We start from the raw sequence: 20,736 nt of genomic DNA, 5'->3' as shown, positions 1-20,736 counted from the left end.
TGATTTACATTAGCATATCTCCCCCCCTCCCCCCGGTAATTTAAGTCACTGTAATTTAAATCAATCCAGTCTGTTCTGAACAGAATACCTTCTGAAGTGCGAAATGTCTACTTTGCGTTTTAAGGGATTATATGGACCGCCTGCTAGATGAAAGTGAAAGTGCTGCATCCAGCCGGGCTCCCTCCCCTCCACCCACAGCTTCTAACAGCAGCACCAGCCATTCAGAGAGAGAAGACAGTACAGCCAGCAACAGTAATCAAAATGGTATCTAAAATTTTAATATTTATTTATGACCGAATTTTGCATGCTGCTGTGTAAACTATACAATTACCTTCAAGCTTCTCTCCCTCCCTCCCTCTCACTGGCCCTTCTTGGAGAAGTCTGACTTAATCACATTTTCATATACTTCTGTGCCTTTTTCAGGATAATGACGCCAGCATTCATCCATTTCCTGCACCGTCTTTGTTTTAGTAGAATGCTCTGCTTGGTCCTAGTGCCTTTGGGACAGAACTAAGTAGGCACCAGGACCCGAAAAGATCCTGCGAGAACAAGATGGTCTAGAAAATGGTAGATGAATTCTCAAATCTGGTGTCATCTTTATCTGGAAAAGGGTATAGCCTAGATTATTATTATTATCCTTCATCAAATTCACTCTGAAGAGTTTTTAGATTTCAGTTAGTCCATAATACAGGTGCCTTAATATTTTTTTGGAGATTGCTAGTATATCTGTTTTGTTTCAGTTTGACTGGCAGCCCTTATGCAGTTTTGATATGCGACCACCTCTGCTGATATGTGTTTCTCCAGATACTAGAAGCCCATCAGAATTAGATGACTGACAATACATAAAAGGGCATTCCAGTAACAACACTGGATTTATGCAATACCTTCTTTCTGAGAAATGCATGTGTTCAGGAAGGTGGTGAAAGCCTTTCTTTTCCAGTAAACATTTGGCTAGTTAGTTGGGAGTTGCTGAGCAATTCTGAACATTTTGTAGGAGGTTACTTAATATTAGCTAATTGTGTCTCATATCTGTTTTTTGGGTGTGATTCTATATTTGCAGTTTCTCTATGACATGATCTTGTAATCTACTTGGGAAGCATCTTGGTAAGGAAAAAGAGGTATATAAATAGGAAAAATAAGCTTTTATTGCATGAGGGAGTATGTTGCACTGCTTCCCTCATTCCAAGTCTCATGCACCACATCTCATATTATCCTAAGAGTCCCCTGACTTGACCTTCAGAAGTGGTTTTTTGGAGGAACCATGGGAGAGGGGAGATGAGCAAAGATCATTTTCCGGACTCAGTAGCTTGGATCCTCGCTGAAATGCTAAAGTTCATTAATATCATTCCTTAAATTATGTCAAGAGTTTTCCTGTAATGTGTCAGAAATCTGACTTGTGCCATAAACTGATGCAATGGACCTTTGACAGTATACGTTGCTCTTTTCCTTGTTGGGTTTTTTTTTCTGATGTAGGTATATCTACTAATGGACCTGAATTATCCAGCAAGGAAGAAGTAAAAATTGAAGGATTACATATGAATGGACCAACAATGGGCAAAAAAATGCCACTTGGGGATTTTGATTCAAATGGTTATGAAACAGAAAATATTTCCAATCATTCGAAACTTGCTCATACAAATGCAAGAAATGAAAATGATTTTGAAGAAAAAAACGAAAGGCCTGCAAAGAGGAGAAGAGTCAACAGTAACGGAAAGGATAGTCCAGGATCCTCAGAAATGTTTCCAGAACCAGTAGCTCAAGGGAAGTTTGGAGAACAGGAGACTGTGGATGACTAAATGTTTGGTTTTTTTTCCTTTGAGTAATTTTTTGGGTGTCTGAAATTTTCAGGGTTGATAGGTTACCTTATTGATTCAAATTCCATAACATAATGCTATTGAGATTTTGAAATACATTTTCAGAGCTTCTAAATTCTGGTCAAATGAAGTTACAGTATGCTTTTTATCCTTTAATACAAATGTAGTGAATGGAAGAGTATTCTGTTGAACAGATCTTCCTGGTCAGTTTGTGAAAGAAGCATCTGTTATACTTGCTGTTCTCTGCAAATCACCTTAAGTCACTGAACTGTCAAAGTAATGAGCTGCGAAGGCATGTATCAGAGAGGTAACAAAATTCATAAAGGTGCTGCAAGTAGCTGTTGATTTTTGTGTTTGTCCACAGGAAGAGAAAGCATCTGATGATAAAGGAATACCTGTAAATCCTGAAAATTGTATGTGAAAAACTATTTTTATATATATAGAAATATTTAAAAATGAACCAAGTCAGGTTTGTATATGTAAAATTGTTGACATCAGTGATGTCTTTTCATATTCCTATCTGGATATAAAAATACATTCTGTATTTTTCCAGATTCTTTGTAGCCTTTGAAAGATTTTTACATACTTATGTCATGATTGAGGTGTCATTTCTAAAAACAAGAGTGTGTAATTTTCGTAACTTGTACAGTATGGTAAACTTTTATGAGATGTTCAGAAGAATCTGTCAGCTTCATTTTATTTTGCTAAAGCTTTTTTATTAACAGTAAATCATATTTCAGAAAGCAGTAAAAATTAAATATTTAAAATTCACACCCAGTTATGAATATTGAAAACTTCTCTTGTGACAATAGTGACTTGGAATTTTAGAGTTTAGCTCGATGCTTTGATTGCACAAGTGTTCTTCCTTTTATAATATTATTTGAATTTATTTTTATGATAGTAGAAATCAGCTTAATGGTTTAATATGGCTAAATCTTGTTAGCCAAGTTAAAACATTATACACACTACTATTAGGAAATGGGTCAAATGATTCTGACTGCCTTGAGGCAGCACCTAAACTAGTGTTCAGTGAAGTTTAGTGGGACTGATGCTACTTATTTGAAAGCAGAAGAGTCTTCATGTAAAGTAATTGTTGCATAAGTGAACAAATACACACATTTATCTATTTGCAGTACCATTAGGGCTGTTATTGTGTGTGGGTTTTTTTTTTAATTGCTAGAAATCATTGACAATGTGGTTGGGAATATCCCACAAAGTAATTGGGTTATGGCCATAATGGAGGTTTGCAACATCTGTCCCTTGATAGCTAAATACAGTCATGTAAAGTTACTCATTAAAAAGATAACTTAAGTCATCCACCTGTCCTTTGGCTCACTTTAAATGTTCTGACCACACTGTTTCAGGTTGGCCTGATTGTTGTGGTAGGCTTGGCAGAATGTTTAGTCTTTCATTATAAACCTCAAACTGCTTTTTAAGACCCTCTGTTGTAATTTCATTGTAGACATCACTGGAACTATTTAAAGATTAATTTAGCCCCATTTTTCATAAAATGTTTTGGGTGAATTCTGTAACTTCACAATTCAGGGCCAATATTTATTTTGTCTACAGCTCAACAGCAGTGTATCTCAGTAAATGTCATTTGCAGATTTAGAGATTACATCCTTACCCCCTTGTAAATCCCATTGCTTTAGAAAGCTGCCAGTGTTATTAATATGGGAATCCAAAGTTTTCACAGCCTTGTATCAAAGATTGTCTTTCAGAGCAAGGCAATGTAATGCTTTTAGAAATCTTTGCAACCTATTTTTCTGTTGCTTATATTTTGCAAGTTGGAAATGACTGCAAAACAGTTCATAGGAAACTTTATAAATATATTGTTCTCAGGCTTGTACGTAAAATATAGCACTGTGTACATGTTCAGAAATTACTTGGATCTTTAATCTTACCTTTAAAGGTATGCCTAAGAAAAGTCCTGACATTCCATAATCAATATGTAATGCTCAGCTGTTCTTTAAGTATTTAATTGCAATGTGCATTTTCTTTATGCAGGTGTTTATATACAATATTTTGTTCATGTTCTTTAAATGCAGCCACTATAACTTGATAAGACATTGCACTAGTAGTACTATTTAAATTCTAGTAATATAGTAACTGTTCAAGAAACTTTCAATGCAGTTTGGAATTAATTAAAAATTTCCACTTGTTTCCAAATTGAATTGAATGTCAGTGCAGCTTGTGTATAGTCCTTGTATTCTTTTAAGCACTGTTGTGTCCAGTTGGACGCTGTGTCCTGATCCATGAAGTGCATTGCGTGCAGTCTGATTCAAACCTTCAATTCAACAGGTCTAACTGTTGGGCTTTATAAAGGGTTGAAAGTGATATTTTGAAAGAAATTTAAAGATTTGCAAATTAGTTTTTATAAATTTTTCACATAGTACTTTTGCACTGTTGGTAATCTCCATGCCCCTTTCCCTAGCTCCCTGTCTGCAATTCTGGAAAAGCTTATTAAAGTATTTTTTTAAACATATGCTTATATAAATACTATTGTTGAATATTTTAAGACTGGAACTTCTGTTTCTTTTAAGAGAATCTTGTGTTGTTAAACCTTACAGAATATTTGGGGGACAGTGAGATAAAAATGAAATAGATTTAGGATTAATCTTAACATGACCTTACACATGAAATGTACCATTCTCAGTTAAACTGCATTCAGGTAACACAGAAAGAAACTTTGGCAAATAAGCAGACTTGTTAGAATACATTTTAATAGTAATGAGCTTTGCTTTCAGAAAAGTTAGTGTTGCCAAAGGGGAGTTTTGTTTATCTGGCAGGGGCGTACCTAGGCAAACCGGCGCCCGGGGACAAAACCTGAGTTTGGCACACACGCACCCCCCGGCGTATGGGCAGCCACCCTCCCCCACTATGACCAAACAATGATTTTTTGTACCAGCTCACAAAACACCTCCCACTCCCATCAAAACATACATGGCTGTCTCCCCACCAACTCTTTTCCTAATTTCCTAATCACAACAACCCTATGAGATAGGTTGTTAGCCTGAGAAACAACTCCAAACCAGTGCAAGTGGGTATTAAGCATGTAAATCTCTCACAAATCACCCCCAGCAAAACATTTACCAAACAAATGTCAGCATCATCTCCAGTGGAATCCACCCCCAAACAGCATCACTTTCAAGGTTCACCTTCAACTCGGTGCCCACAGCATTTTCCTCTTCCACACACGTTTTAGTAAATTTGGCTGGTTCCTTTCAGGAGACTCACACCAGCAGCTACAGGAAATGCCCCCACCCAGAGCAAAATCCCTACCACAGTGCCTCCTGTTGAAACCTCTACCACAGAACCATCTGGGCATAACAGAAAGCCCCATTGAAGTCTATGGTGGGAAAAGTATTTTTTCCCACCACCAAACTTGCTGAAGAACCTGGCAGATTCTGGGGAATGTCTGAGTGTGTAAGCGCTGGCCACACATTTTTGAAGATAGAGGCGCCAGACTTTCAAGATGGCCCCAAGAGGCCTCCTGGTAATAGCATCCAAGCTTGGTGAGATTTGCTTCTGGAGTGGGGGGGGGGGGAGTTGAGAGAGTTCTGAGAGAGAACTCAGCCCACAGGCTTTCATGTGCAGGAGCGGGGAAACAAAATAAGCCTTTTGGGGGCCCATATAATTGAACCCCCAGAAGCAAAGGTCTCCAAACCTGGATGCTATTACCAGGAGGCCCTCCTGGAGCCACCTTGAAAGTCTGGTGCCTCTATCTTCAAAAATGTGCAGCCTGCCTACACACTCAGAAATTCCCCATTGGCTACAATGGAGCAAAGTCACTGCAAAACAAAGAATCTTGGGCAAATTCCTTGGGGTGCCTGGAAGGGGTGTATTTTTAAAGCTAGTGACACCAAAATTTCAGGGTATCATCTGTTAACTATTCTTATGATGCCACCCAAGTTTGGTGAAGTTATGTTCAGGGGGACCAAAGTTATGGTCCTTCAAATGGGTAGCCCCCATCTTAGGTTAGCTCCCATTGAAAACAATGGGGATGGGGCACCCCCTTTGGGGGTCCATAACTTTGCTTCCCCTGAACCAAACATCACCAAATGTGGGTGGTATCATCAGGACAGTCTCTGGATGATACCCTGAAATTTTGGTGCCGCTAGCCTAAAAATGCGCCCCCCGCAGGCCGGAACGTGAAAAAACACTTTAAAATTTTAAAAACACACAAATGACCCAGAAATGTTGCCCCCCCGTGACCAAATGGGGGGCGCCCGGGGACATAGGGTACCCCCTGTCCCTAGGCAGGAACGCCACTGTTATCTGGATTTCAGTAAGACTTTTGACAGTGTTCCCCATGATGTTATGATGGGTATAGAACTGCAGAGGTGAATAGGGAACTGATTGGAGAACTGCAACCAAATAACATTTCATCTGATTGGAGGAAGGTATCCAGTGGGGTTCCAGAGGGCTCAGTTCCAGCCTTGGTACTATGGGACTGCTCAGATTTGCAGATGACATCTAATTGAGATGAGCAGTGAACACATCTGAGGATAGAGATAGGATTTAGCGAGATCTGAACGTATTGGAACAAGATGCAATTCAGGAAGGGGTAAGTGGAAAGTTCCTCATCTGGGTAGCAAAAATTGGAAGCACATATGCTGGATGGTTGATACTGTGTGTGAACACAATCTGTCTGTGAGCATGGTCAATACCGTTGTGAACTGTAAGCTAATTCTGAGCAGACAGTGTGATTATTTGGTTGCAGTTCTCCAAAAAAGACTGCTGCGATTTTGGGGCGATATCAACAGAGGTATGACATCCAAATCTCAAGATGTCATAGTCGTTCTCTGTACTGCATTGGTCAGGTTGCACCTGAAGTATTGTGTGCAGTTCTGAAAGTTTCACTTCAAAAAGGATGCAGACAAAACGGAGCAGGTACAGAAGAAAATTATGATAATTGGGGCCTAGAGACCAAGCCCTATGACAGTGATAGCGAACCTTCTCAAGACCGAGTGCCCAAATTGCAACCCAAAACCCACTTATTTATCGCAAAGTGCCAACATGGCATTTTAACCTGAATACTGAGATTTTAGTTTAGAAAAACGGTTGGCTCCGAGGCGTGGGTTACTCGGGAGTAAGCTTGGTGGTAGTCGGTGGCTTTGCTTTGAAGCAACCGTGCAACTCTTCCAACGGGTGAATCACGACCCTAGGAGGGTTTACTCAGGAGCAAGCCCCATTGACAGCAACCGAGCTTACTCCCAGGTAAAGGATCGTGCTTTAGTTCTTCACATGAAAATCAGTGGGATTTAACAGCACTTAACAGGGTTACCTACACTGCTTCCTCAAAACTAGGTCTTAGGTTTAATGCTAATAATCAAGCCTATCAACACAGGCCAGCCTAAATGTGTGTGTGTGTGGGGGGGGGGGGGAATAATCTGTGCGTGCACACAGAGAGAGCTCTGAGTGCCACCTCTGGCACCCGTGCCATAGGTTCGCCATCACTGCCCTATGAGGAAAGGCTGAGGAACTTGGAAATGTTCTGTCTGGACAAGAGGATGGTACCTTTTCCTGTCATCAAAACATCACTGACTATGTGAACAGGCAACCCAAAGACTTGCCTCCATATTCCCGCTCATGACTTCCAGTCTGTAGATAACAAGATTAGTCCTGAGGAAATCCCTTGAAGGTGGAATCTTCCTTGGTTGTTTGGCCCATCATATTGCAGCTTTTTTGAAGGGGTTGATGTCAGAAAAATGCCATGTTGATAAAATGGTATGTGTCTTAATCCTACCTTGGTTGCTAGAATCAAAGTGGCACCATCTTTATCTTCATCGTTTAAACTAGCACTCCTCTTTAATCCACTGCGTTGTCCTTCAGGAGGTGTTCACTTCCAAGATTCTGATGACCTACAGTAATCTTTTCCTGGTAGACAAGATTTCTGTGTCTAGACATCTGCTTTTTTCCCTCAAGTAGTATGGATTAGTCCTCTGATACTCAAGGGTATTTTTGGTGACTGCATGCAATACTGTTGGCCCCAAAGACCTTACATTTCAAATCTGTAATGGGTTGATCTAAAACTCTTGTTCAGGTTCTCTCCTTACAGCTGTGAATTCATCAAGTGGGATTTTAGAGTTGGGAGCCTTGCTATTACTGCACTATCCCGTACATTTCCCTTGTGACAAGATGCCCTTGGAACAGACCTGCACTGCTATGAAGTAATTCACTCCTGCTCCCTTCACATTAATCTCCATACCAACTGAAAGTACAATTCTGTTTTCTATTTGAAAGTTTCATTAGTTAATTTCTCTGATTCCTTTTGTCTCCCAAGTAAGGGCTCCAATCGAGCACTGATCAAACAGCTCAGGCAATGTACCATTCTTGTCTGTCCAAGTCAATTTCAGTGTTGCCAGGATTACAGTGGTAGGATAGTAGCTATCTATTGCAATTCCTTGTCATCAATATCTCAGTTAAGGTTATTGGCAGAATCTCCACCTGAGGTTTTCTGTCTGCTGGTACTTAGATATCCTGCATCAGCTAATTGCAGCTTTAACAGACAGCGGCTATTAGGCATTCAAACAAAACAGGTCAGCTATTCCCACACATCCTGGGAGTAACTGATTTTAGGCATCCCGTGCTTAAATGTCTCCCATCAGAGTGAAAATGGAACACTGGCATTTAGTGTGGCGGTTCCTTTAACTCTGAGGATGGGAAGGCATAGGGCAGACTCTATATATATTTGTTGCATTACTAATAGTCTTCCTGTCTTCTCATTTACTATCTTTTTGATTCAAAGCTGTGCAGTATTTACCTAACATCTTTTTTATATAGTTTTCTCTCTGCATTCTAGAAGAGATTATACATCTTGGGAAGCATCTAAACTGCTGTAGAAGTGACGAATTGGCAAAATGTTCTGTATGATCCACTCCCCACTATACAAAAGTTAGTGTTTTTAAGACATGGAAAAATTCTTTGAAAATTTATTTGAAACAAATACAAAAATACATATGCACATAAAATTCCTTTCAGTGTCATCTAATTTACAATTTATATATAAAGCCTACAGGACATACATTATTACTATTATTTTAGAAAAAGCTGACCTTTACTGCTAGAATGCTTGTTTTTGTAAATAAATTCTATATCAGAAAATATTTAGAGGGCAATTCATAACACAGAAAATAAAACCGTAATTTGTTCACCTTCCCAGTGTATGCAATGCCTTCTGTAATTTGGCACTAAAAAGGTGTATATTTATAGAACACAGAACTATTTTACATGACAGTACATCTATCCAGATTTTTAAAAACATTATAAAATACCCTGAGAGCAACTGCCTCAGTACAGCAGATTTACCAAAACAACTTGAAGTTAATGTACCAGGACTTCAGTTCATGTTTTTGAACAGACCATGCAAACAAACATATCCACACAAATGTTATTTGCATAAACAATTATTTGTGTACTGTGTTTTTGGCAGGACTGTAGCAGTACAAGGTAAGAGAGCTGCACTAGCAACTGAAAGATAAGTAGCAGTGTGGTACATAATCTCACATCTGGTATCGTGAGATATACTTTTAATAGGCACTATCTGTGTTTTGCTAAAATGTAGTTCATACCTACCATGAGGAGGAAAGTAAAACAAAAACAGGAATTTTTTAAAAGGTATGGAATACATTTTATATAAGAAAATTTGATTCTTTATTGTCAATATTCCTGCAGCTTCCTCACTTGATTTCAAGTGACCAAATTAGTTGTAGTAGAAACAAGTGATTGAACACCATTCTTTTTTTTAAAGTGGCAGCCCTTCCCGAAACAACTGACTCCTGGGTACGGACTGCTGGCTGGGACCCCTTTGATCCTTTCTGGGTCGCTGCTCTGATCCCCTCTGCTAAAGATCTCTCATGGAGGGGGAAAGAACCAAGATGTAATTTTCTGACCTTGGATTTTAGGCGGGCAAAACAAAATGCCCGTTTTTCTTTTCCCTTCTAACAGCCCAACAAGCCCTACTGACAGAACTAACTACGAGAACATCCACTGACTAAAATAGACAAAAACAGACAAAAAACACTGAAAAGAAGAGAAAACCTATACTGGCTATAGAGCTCACTAGAATCACTGCTCTCCCTACTGAGGCAGGAAAAATACTGGAGCACGAGATGGACACCCAAGCCTTCCACAGAAAGTAGCAAGTTTTAGTTCCTGCCTCCCTGAGAAAGGTTTGGGAAATCACCCATCCAAGATGCCCTCAGTCGCCTCTAGGAGACTAGGATGGCTGATGCATTGCCATCAATTGGTCTATAAGAGGTACTTGCACCTGTAGCTAAAAATGTAACATTGTAGCCCTAACAAACCTCATTATTTACGGAATTTATAGGCTGTCTCGGTGCCCATTAATTTCAATGTAAATTTTATGTACTGCATGTTTAGGATTGCAGCCTTATACTCAGATCCTAATTTTAGTATAATTTATTATGGTTAGACTTTTTCCAGGAGCAGAATGCCAAGTCAGCCTCTGAGAGAGCATTGTTAAAGATACAGTAGCTTAATAAAAACATTTTAACTTTCAAAGTATGAAGTTTCTAAATGTTTTTCTCTTCAAATAACCCTGTCTCCACATATCACAGAGATGTGTATTTGTCATATTACAAAAATGACTTGTATTTCCGGAGATGAAGGCCCTTTGAAATGCTATCCTAGAAAATAAATATTTTAATCTCTAAATTAGCTGGTGCAAAGATTAAATTTGCTTGAAGTATCATTACAGAAATAGTGCTTGAGAAAAAAAATTTTTAATCTGTTAAAGCACCTACTAGATTAGACTTTCCAACTGAGCAACTCTAGATTTCATAGTGCAACTTTACTACAGATTCAAAAAGAACACTGTCTGAAAGCCAAAATGGGAAAAATTAATGGTAGGTTTACAGTGCATTGTGAATATTCCAAGTACACTAAAGGTTACTGAATGCAACAAGACCTAATGCCAAGATCCACAGAATTACATGGGCAAGTTTTCTGCTATATACTCTGGTGTCCTAATTTTTTTTAGTTTATATTGAGAGGAGTTAGTGATCTGGTCCATTTATCCCACTACTGTCGGCAGCAAATGAAAGAAGCTGCTGTGCTCTTAGATGTTTTTCTAACGCTGCTCAGTACTGAAGGTAGCTTTTCCAAGGTGCAGGAGCTGCCTCCAACTGTTTTGAATACGAATATTACAATGCAAGAAGAATTCCTTCCCCTTCAACCCACAATTTTCTGGGGAAAAATAGCCAAGAATTTAACATGTAACTAAACATGGCATGAAACTCAAGATACAGCACAACATGGCTCATATTGTTCTTGTTGGAGGAAGTAATCAGCGAAGGGGTTAACTCCTTGCATTCTCCAGATCAGTGTTACTTATTCTGTTTCATTTACCTTCAGAAAAGAGTTCCAGCTTCAGACTGTTCTTTGCTTCAAGATATTCTATCGAATGCATGGTAATTGTGTCTTACCCCATCTTCATATCCAGTGAGTTCGGATCTACATCTTGTCAAAATATTTCTGAACATGAAAATTCTTGTTCCAGAAATCTATTAGTGATGGCCTATCAGATTCCTCAGCCATATTCCAAGCTCTGACCGTACAATGAGTCCTTTCATTGCTCTAGAACAAAATATCTCCCAAATGATACCATTTGCTCCTTGCATCCTCAAATTATTGAACAAAATTTTAATAGTAATTCTTTGTTAAATGCTTTATAGACTTCAGATCACCACAAATGCCAGTATCCACAGCTAGGAGGTACCTTGCAAGGTCAGATTGACTCAGGTCTTATGGGCAGCTTACTTTCTCTACTCAAACAAAATGTGCTGAGAAAAAAAACAGTCCCGAGCAGTACAGGCCTTTCTAGCAAGGATACTGTCCTGATACGCCAGTACAAGTCAACAACACAAGTTCGTGTAAGTACTTTATCAATGAGGAAACCTTTTTAATAAGAAAGTACACTCCTTCTCCACTGGGTGATAACTTCTATATCTTACAGATCAACAATATCAGGGGATACTCAACTGCAGATACACTGGCTCAAACATATGGGTTAGGAGGAGTGGAACCTCTACCCTCTAAATTAGTTTTTCTTTTTCACTTCTCCTAGGAATGGCACAGTAGTTTCATGAAATGCTTGCTACAGCCATCCATGTTCATAAGAGAGTGGCTATGAGAGGCAGGGTATCTGAAAGGAAAAGACACTGAACCAGAGAGTCAGCGGGGTGTAGCAGTGAAGAGCAGGTGGACTCTAATCTAGAAAACTAGGTTTAATTCACCACTCCTCAATGTGAGCGGTGGACTTATCTGGTGAACTGGATTTATTTCTCCACTCATTCCTGCTGGGTTACCTTGGGCGAGTCACAGTTCATTCAGAACTCTCTCAGCTCCACCTACCTCACGAAGTGTCTGTTGCGGGAGAGAATGGAAAGGAGTTTGTACACCCCTTTGAGTCTCCTTACAGCAGAGAAAGGGGGGGGGTATAAATTCAAACTCCTCCTCTTCTACGTTTCCATTAATTTGGCAGCACTTTTCTTTACACAGAATTTACAAGGAAAAAACAGCTGAGTGCATTGCAACATTGAGCTTTTTCAAAAAATAAAATTTCAAGAAAGGTGCCTATAATATACACTGTTTCCCTGGAAAGGCAGCTGTCTGTTTAAGCAGAATGAGGAACCTCTGGGGCTTCATATCTTTCTGACACAGAGAACATGTGCAATACTAATCACGTGAAAGCCTAGCAGCAGGGCATACATTTGATCACCTCAGAACTCTGCATTTCTCATTCTTTTATGAATGTTACTCAGTCCCTTGTTCTGAACAATAGACCTAGGTTTATAAGGTTCTTTGTCTGGCACCTCTACAGGGGCAGCCTCTTTCAAATCTTAAAGATATAATTAAATACCATTGAAGATTAAGGTGAACAAAATTTTAAACCGTGTGCAAAGCTGGAAATAGTTGAGCCCCATGTTAAACAATTTATTGCACTAGGCTAAATGTTAACCTTACCATACATTGCATGTCACTGAAATTGCAAAAAAATGCATTTGGGCCCCACTTTACTGGCAGGTGAAAAAGAAAGCCTGCTCAGAGCCCCATTTGGTTCTGAAATATTTAGGACAAATCCTCTCAAAATGTAGCTTATCTAGAAGTGTTTTCAGTACACTCAAGATTATTAATACTGTATCAGTAAAAGCTGGTTTGCCCAGCTGGTGTGAGTTCTGATGTGATAAAACTTTTTTTAAAAAAAATGCTGTTTGTGGGTTTATAGTTACCCAAAAACTTGAGTATTTCATATGCGCCAATTAGAAATACCTTTTTAGCAATCTTCAGATTGTGCAAATGCAAAGTACCCATACTATTCCATTCACAGATACTAATTAGTCTAATGATTTGTCAGCAATCACTGCTAAGAAGCAAAAGTTACTTTTGTTCAGTAACCCTTTTGTCATACGGAGCTTTTCCCTTTAATGTCCATCTTGATGCTAGCTTCAGATTGTTTGTTCATTTGTTCTTCAGTAAAAGTGATGTAAGAATACACCAGGCTTCCAGCAATACTGCAAAACACAAGTTACAGATACAGCTATCAAGTCTCTGTAAATTATACTAAATAACCAACCAGTATTCCAATATATGCAAACATTAGGAATGTACTTGTAAATAGCTTAATGGCTTTATATTAACAACGCACTTTGCTACAGAAAAAGAGAAAATTAAAGGGTTGCCATTAAAAAAAAAATAAGCCTTAGCTACGGCATTTGCCTCTCCTGTATTTCTTCACATCATGCACTGTTTTTTTTTACCTTGCACTTATAATCAATTTCAAATTGATTTAGAAAACAAACCATATTAAGCATGTTTCTCCATTAGCCAAATCTATTTATAGCAGATTATACTTCACAGGGGGATATTGACCATGTTTTTACTCTATCCAGAGAAAATAATTTCTGGACAAGAACAAGAAGAGTACCTCACTTCAGACATAATATGAAACTGGTTTAACTATGGTTAGTTTGCTAAATCAGGATTCAGTTCACAGATGATCAGTTCTAGAATTAGAACTTTTCTCCCCCCCTCCCCCCACAAAAAAAGCCATTGCCACCCCAGCCTATATTACAGTGATTTGACTGTTTCCCTCAATTTGCCTTCTATTGGCTGGCATTCATTCTTGCAGGGCCATAAATCCCCACCTACTCCCCCAGTGAAAGAATGGTTCTAATATTCTTCTCATACCTAATCAAAAGACATTTTCCAGTTACTTAAATCAGTCAGTTTTATCAACTGATAAGTGTTTAAAATGTTGTGTGCCCGCTCTTGAACTGTAGGAGCTGTTTCCCACTTTCAGCAGCTTGCAAACCCAATTCTAGCATTTGTGATGAGATAAATGCTAGAATGCAGGAACTTACAGCTGAATCCAAAGGCGGTAGAGCAGCAGCCAGGGATGATGCTGCAGCACTGCCTCCAAAGAGCATGGGTGCCAGGGGAGGAGAAACTCCTTTCTGTCCTGCGAAAAAGCCCATAGAGGCTTATGACTTATACCACCCCTTTTGGTGATGTATGTCTGCACCATTAAAGGGGGGCATTTCTCGTCTGAAACTTTTTTTCAGATCCGTTTCCAGGAATGCCCTTGGAACACCTCCCTCCACACTGGCACAGCCTCCTGCAGTGAAAGTATGGAGGAAAACTTCTACCACCAAGGTAAGTCCCTCTGCACTAGCATTCATGCCATTTTGCACCCAACTCTCACACCATTTCTAATGTGGCTTCAGCTCCCACCTCCCACCCCCAGATTGCAGCCTTGGGAACTTTTGTTACATAATTAAGCAAAAAAGTATCAATTAACAGAAATATTTGATTCAAAACCAGCTTACATCACTACTAAGCACGTTTAACAGAAGTTTTTCATTTGTGGACAGGTTAAGAACATATGGTAAAATCCACCCTTGGTGATTTACAATACCAGAATTTATGTGGTAAATTGCTATGGATTTTAACTAGTCTGTGTGGTCACTGATGTAACAGTTTAAAATATTTCTCCTTAAACTCTGAAGAAACCATGAACTTAGAGCTAATGTCAATATATATTTCCAGGTTTCACTAGAAATCCTAATCCCTTTCCTATATTGTTTGGAAATTTTGTTGTTTTTTTAACCAGTTCCATAATGCAAAGGACATTTACTATTTTTGCTAATAGTTGACTATGATCTCCCATAATGTTTTTCCTAGCTCTGATCACTATTGTAGATTCACACCAGGTAGTTTATGTTTAACTTGGAGATATTCAAATAGGTTGTCTTGATAACTTAAATAAGCAACTGTCTCAAAGTTGATTGTTGCACTATTTCTAATAAAATATTTGTAAATATCACAGTTAACTCAAGTTTTTTAATGAGTGCAGCTGAAAGTTCTGAATTCTGACTGCAGTGGACATTGAAGAAATAACTTAGATCTTGCTTCATTAAGCATCCAGATTTTTAATATGATCAGATATATATTTCCCCTCCAGAACTTTAATTAGATCAATGCATTTGCTACCCTCTAGTTCTCTTTTGCTAATATGTGCTGAAGTGCTAATGGCAAGATCCCTGAAATAGGGTTTCCTTGATTCCAAAATGTTAATGGGTGAAGGCTCCTGTTCTGAATTAAGATCAAAGAAGATCAGAATCCTGGAAATTAGGACAGGAACAACAATAGGTTAAACAATGCTATTATAGCAAGAAAGGTGTTAGAGCAACAGCAGCCAAAAAAATAAAAGGGAGAAGATAAACCCAGACTTTCCCCTTTCCACATTTTCAAAACATGTAAGTGTTGCTCTCAAGCCTTATTCTTGTCTGATTTCTCATTTTTGCAGCAATTCAGTGTCCTATCACATTCATCTCTTCTTCACTCTTTTCCCTCGGGATACTAAATCTGTGATCAGTTGAAAAATCTTGTCTTGACAGACTGCTTTATCTGATCAGCCAGTCTGCTTGAGTTGAGGGATCCCTGGATATGATCTGATGAGATCAATTGTAGATGCATTTCTGCCCATAACAGAATGCTCATTGCTTCCTAATGTAGCGTAGATGACTAGGATTGGCTGATATGTTGGCTGAGATGGGCTTTGGCTGATACTGGCCTGAATCTTAGCCTGTTCAATATTGTTAATCAGAGGAAATGAAATTAGAAAAAAGTTTATACATGAGTATGCACTATGTGATATTCAGAAAAAAAAAGTATAATCATTTTTTGTTGGGTGAAGATTTCACCAGATAGCAATTAATCTTTTTAATGGCCTTCTTAAATATATAAGGCAGGGTAGAAATATTACTTTTTTTCCCTAGGATCCATTTAGTGTACTTCTCATGATATATGTGAAATCACTTCCTACAATGAGATTGCAAAAAGTTAACTGAAGAAGTTGACCTTGTAATTCTTTTAAGAAAATACTTTGGAGGTGGTATGGAGAAAATATAGTTCCAATAACAATTGGATGATTATTTATGTGGCCTTTTAAAAGGTGTTTCCCTTTTTTCTGCTAATCGGATGGTGATTGTTAAATTCAAATGTTTACCATAAACAGCAACACCTTTTATTCTATCATAAGCTGCCACATAAGAGGGACCAAGATTGCAATTTTCAATTACATTAATTTGAGGATGTAATATGAATTTCCTGAAGAAAGGTTAACAGCCCAATCCAGACTGGACTGGCGGACAGGGATAGTGCTGCTCCGGTGCCACCCCACCCCCTCCAAAAATGTAAATTTTTTTTAAAAAAACCCAAAACCCTTACCTTATTTTCCCCATAGGGGAAAGTGGAGATATGCCGCAGAAAACATGGCATATCTCCAAGGCTGGGCCCACAAGCGCAAGGAGCCTAAATGGGCGGTGGTAGCTCAGGGCAGCGCAGGAGCGCCAACAAAGAGCTGAGTCCCATGGCCGGGTATCCCAGGGCTCCACAGCCACCAGTGGATTTGCCCCTCTGAAAGTCTAAGTGCCCGGGGAAGGGCAAATCTGCCGGTGAAAGCCTGCACCACCTCCAGAAGGGAATTCAGCTCCCCACCTCTGGATTGTGCTGCCCATTAGCTTTTGCCTTCCAGAGTCTGCACATTGTATTGTGATATTTATGCAACTCATTTAGACCATTAACACTAACTAGAACATTTTTCAACAATGCCATTTTAAAAACATTAAAAATGTTACCATTATGTTTATTTCAAGCTTGAAGGAAATAAACCCCCTACAATTCGTTTTCCACTGTAAAAATATGTAAAAAAATTTATTCTGCTTCATCAACAGATCTTACCATAGAAGACTTGCCCACAATTTTGGAAATTAATTTAAAAGGAAAACCCCATCTATAAACAATTCATTTATTTCTTAGTATTTCTATTAAGAATTGCAAACTTTTTCTTCTTTACAAGGTTGGTAGTGATAAATCCTGAGGGACTTAAACTATGGCCCCTTCCACACGGCCCAAATATGACGCCTTAGGGACGGCAAAAATGCCATCCCTAAGGCGCCGTTCGCACAGGCAGAGCTGCTGAAACGCAGCAGCGCCAACCTGGCTTCCCTCCACCTCCCCCAGGGCGGTGTCAGGCCGCCCCAAAAAACCTCCCTCCTGGAGGGAGGTTTTTGAAAAACAGTGTGTTCCCGCCGGCGCGGTGCGAATGGCACCGCCGGGAACACGCTATTTTCCCCGTCATCCCCACCTCACCTTGTCGTCCTGCGTCGCTCTGTCGGACTGCTGAGACCCTCCCTCGCTGTCCTCCGACCCCTGGAGGTCGGAGGGCAGCGTGGGCAGGTCTTAGTAGTCCAGCAGGGCGACGCAAGACAACGAGGTGAGTGTGGGAGGGACGGGGAAGAGGCGGCTCCATTCACAGCCGCCTCTCCCGTGCCAGCCTCTGCGGGGGCCGCTCGTACGCTCCCGTGCGAACGGCCCCCACCCCTCCACCAGCAGGATTCCTGCCGGTGCAAGGGCACCCTTTCCGCAGTGCGGAAAGGGCCTATGATATGTCCTACTTTGAATGAATCTTCTAAGAGTTTCCTAGGATTGCCTCTTTTACTGAGATTGATCAAAAGTCATAAGAACATAAGAACAAGCCAGCTGGATCAGACCAAAGTCCATCTAGTCCAGCTCTCTGCTACTCGCAGTGGCCCACCAGGTGCCTTTGGGAGCTCACATGTAGGATGTGAACGCAATGGCCTTCTGCGGCTGTTGCTCCCGATCACCTGGTCTGTTAAGGCATTTGCAATCTCAGATCAAAGAGGATCAAGATTGGTAGCCATAAATCAACTTCTCCTCCATAAAGCTGTCCAAGCCCCTTTTAAAGCTATCCAGGTTAGTGGCCATCACCACCTCCTGTGGCAGCATATTCCAAACACCAATCACACGTTGCGTGAAGAAGTGTTTCCTTTTATTAGTCCTAATTCTTCCCCCCAGCATTTCTTCCAATGAATGCCCCACTGGTTTCTAGTATTTGTGAGAAGAGGAAGAGACATGAAAAAATTTCTCTCTGTCAACATTTTCTACCCCATGCATAATTTTGTAGACTTCAATCATATCCCCCCTCAGCTGCCTCCTCTCCAAACTAAACAGTCCCAAACGCTGCAGCCTCTCCTCATAGGGAAGGTGCTCCAGTCCCTCAATCATCCTTGTTGCCCTTCTCTGCACTTTTTCTATCTCCTCAATATCCTTTTTGAGATGCGGCGACCAGAACTGGACACAGTACTCCAAGTGCGGTCGCACCACTGCTTTATATAAGGGCATGACAATCTTTGCAGTTTTATGATCAATTCCTTTTCTAATGATCCCCAGCATAGAGTTTGCCTTTTTTACAGCTGCCATGCATTGAGTTGACATTCCCATGGAACTATCAACTAAGACGCCTAAATCCCTTTCCGGGTCTGTGACTGATAGCACTGACCCCTGTAGCGTGTATGTGAAGTTTGGATTTTTTGCCCCTATGTGCATCACTTTACATTTTGCTACATTGAACTGCATTTGCCATTTCTGAGCCCACTCACCTAATTTATCAAGGTCCTCTTGGAGCTCTTCGCAATCCTTTGTGGTTCTCACCACCCTACATAATTTGGTATCATCTGCAAACTTGGCCACCACGCTACCCACCCCTACTTCCAGGTCATTTATGAATAGGTTAAAGAGCACTGGTCCCAAAACGGATCCTTGGGGGACACCACTCCATTGTGAGAACTTCCCATTTACACCCACTCTTTGTTTCCTGTTTCTCAACCAGTTTTTAATCCATAGGAGGACTTCCCCTCTTATTCCTTCATTGCTGAGTTTTCTCAACAGTCTCTGGTGAGGAACTTTGTCAAAAGCCTTTTGGAAATCCAAGTAGACAATGTCCACCGGTTCACCCCTGTCCACATGCCTGTTTACACCCTCAAAGAACTCTAGTAAGTTTGTAAGACAGGATTTGCCTCTGCAAAGCCATGCTGACTCTTTCTCAGCAGGTCATGCTTTTCTACGTGTTTAATAATTTTATCTTTAATGATAGATTCTACTAATTTACTTCAGGAACAGATGTCAAACTGGCTGGCCTGTAATTTCGGGTCCCCCCTAGATCCTTTCTTAAAGATTGGTGTGACATTGGCCATCTTCCAGTCTTCAGGGATGGAGCCTGATTTCAGGGATAAGTTGCATATTAAAGTGAGAAGATCAGCAATTTCATGCTTGAGCTCTTTAAGAACTCTTGGGTGAATGCAATCTGGGCCAGGGGATTTGGTAACATTTAGTTTATCAATGGCTGCCAGAACTTCTTCCTTGTCTACCACTATCTTCGCTAGTTCCTAAGAAGCTTGGTTCAGGTGCAGGAATGTTCCTCACCTCCTCTTGGGTGAAGACAGATGCAAAGAATTCATTCAGCTTCTCTGCAATCTCCCTGCCATCTTTTAGCACACCCTTTGTTCCTTTGTCATCTAACGGGCCTACCGCTTCCCTTGCTGGCTTCCTGCTTTTGATGTACTTGAATAACTGTTTGTTGCTGGTCTTGATGTTCGCAGCCATGCGTTCCTCATAATCCTTTTTTGCTTCCCTTACAGCTAACTTGCTTCTCTTTTGCCACCATTTGTGTTCCCTCTCATATTCTTCATCAGTCAAACTGGACTTCCATTTTCTAAAAGACATTTTCTTTTTTCTGATAATTTCCTCAACCTCTCTTGTTAACCATGGTGGCTTTCTTTTGGACTGGGTGCTGCCTTTTCTAACCTGTGGAACACATTCCAGCTGAGCTTTTATTACTGTGTTTTTAAATAACCTCCAAACATCCTGGACAGTTTTGACTCTCTTGATTTTCCCTTTCAGCTTCCTGCACACTATCCCCCTCATCTTTGAGAAATTTCCCTTTCTGAAGGCGAATGTAACTACATTAGTAGTTACCACTTGTTCGCATGCTGAGATACTGAATCTGACAGCATTGTGGTCGCTGTTCCCTATCGGCTCAACAACACTGACTTCCTGCACCAGGTCCTGGGTCCCACATAGAAATAGATCTAGGATCACCTCTCCCCTGGTTGGTTCCACAACCATCTGCTCTAAGCCACAGTCATTTAGCATATCCAGGAATGCTCTCTCCTTACTATGACCTGAACATGCATTTTTCCAGTTTATATGGGGATAGTTAAAATCACCCATTACCACTACATTTTTGTTTTTGTTGGCCTCTCTAATTTCTTTTTCCATCTCAGAATCCTCTTGTGCACTTTGGTCAGGGGGACGATAATATATTCCTAATATTAAACTGTCCTTCACACCTGGTATTGATATCCACAGTGATTCTGTAGGGGAACCAGCTCCCCTTGCATTGTCAATTTTATGTGATACTATGCTCTCTTTGATGTAAAGGGCAACTCCACCCCCAATGCGCCCTGTCCTATCCTTCCTATAGAGCCTGTAGCCTGGTATAACAGCATCCCACTGGTTCTCCTCATTCCACCAT

At 40.2% G+C, this 20,736-nt stretch overlaps 2 protein-coding genes across 3 annotated transcripts in view; one reads left to right on the top strand and one right to left on the bottom strand.

Moving 5' to 3' along the window:
- MIER1 (MIER1 transcriptional regulator) overlaps positions 1-4,326 on the top strand; it is a 42,460-nt gene extending 38,134 nt beyond the window's left edge. For both annotated transcript variants that reach the window (XM_048497327.1, XM_048497326.1), the window contains 2 exons: positions 125-264; positions 1,474-4,326. In XM_048497327.1, the coding sequence (XP_048353284.1) occupies positions 125-264; positions 1,474-1,796 (463 nt within the window). In that variant the 3' untranslated portion in view covers positions 1,797-4,326. The remainder of the gene's footprint in view (positions 1-124; positions 265-1,473) is intronic.
- A 4,407-nt stretch (positions 4,327-8,733) lies between these two features.
- Positions 8,734-20,736, bottom strand: part of SLC35D1 (solute carrier family 35 member D1) — a 40,791-nt gene continuing 28,788 nt past the window's right edge. Inside the window, exon 12 of the mRNA XM_048497473.1 lies at positions 8,734-13,351. Within this exon, the coding sequence (XP_048353430.1) occupies positions 13,243-13,351 (109 nt within the window). The 3' untranslated portion in view covers positions 8,734-13,242. The remainder of the gene's footprint in view (positions 13,352-20,736) is intronic.

This window comes from Sphaerodactylus townsendi, linkage group LG05 (genome assembly GCF_021028975.2).
Source record: "Sphaerodactylus townsendi isolate TG3544 linkage group LG05, MPM_Stown_v2.3, whole genome shotgun sequence".
Lineage (NCBI taxonomy): Eukaryota > Metazoa > Chordata > Lepidosauria > Squamata > Sphaerodactylidae > Sphaerodactylus > Sphaerodactylus townsendi.
The sequence above is the reverse complement of the archived record's forward strand: the minus strand, read 5'-3'. Positions and strand labels throughout refer to the sequence as shown.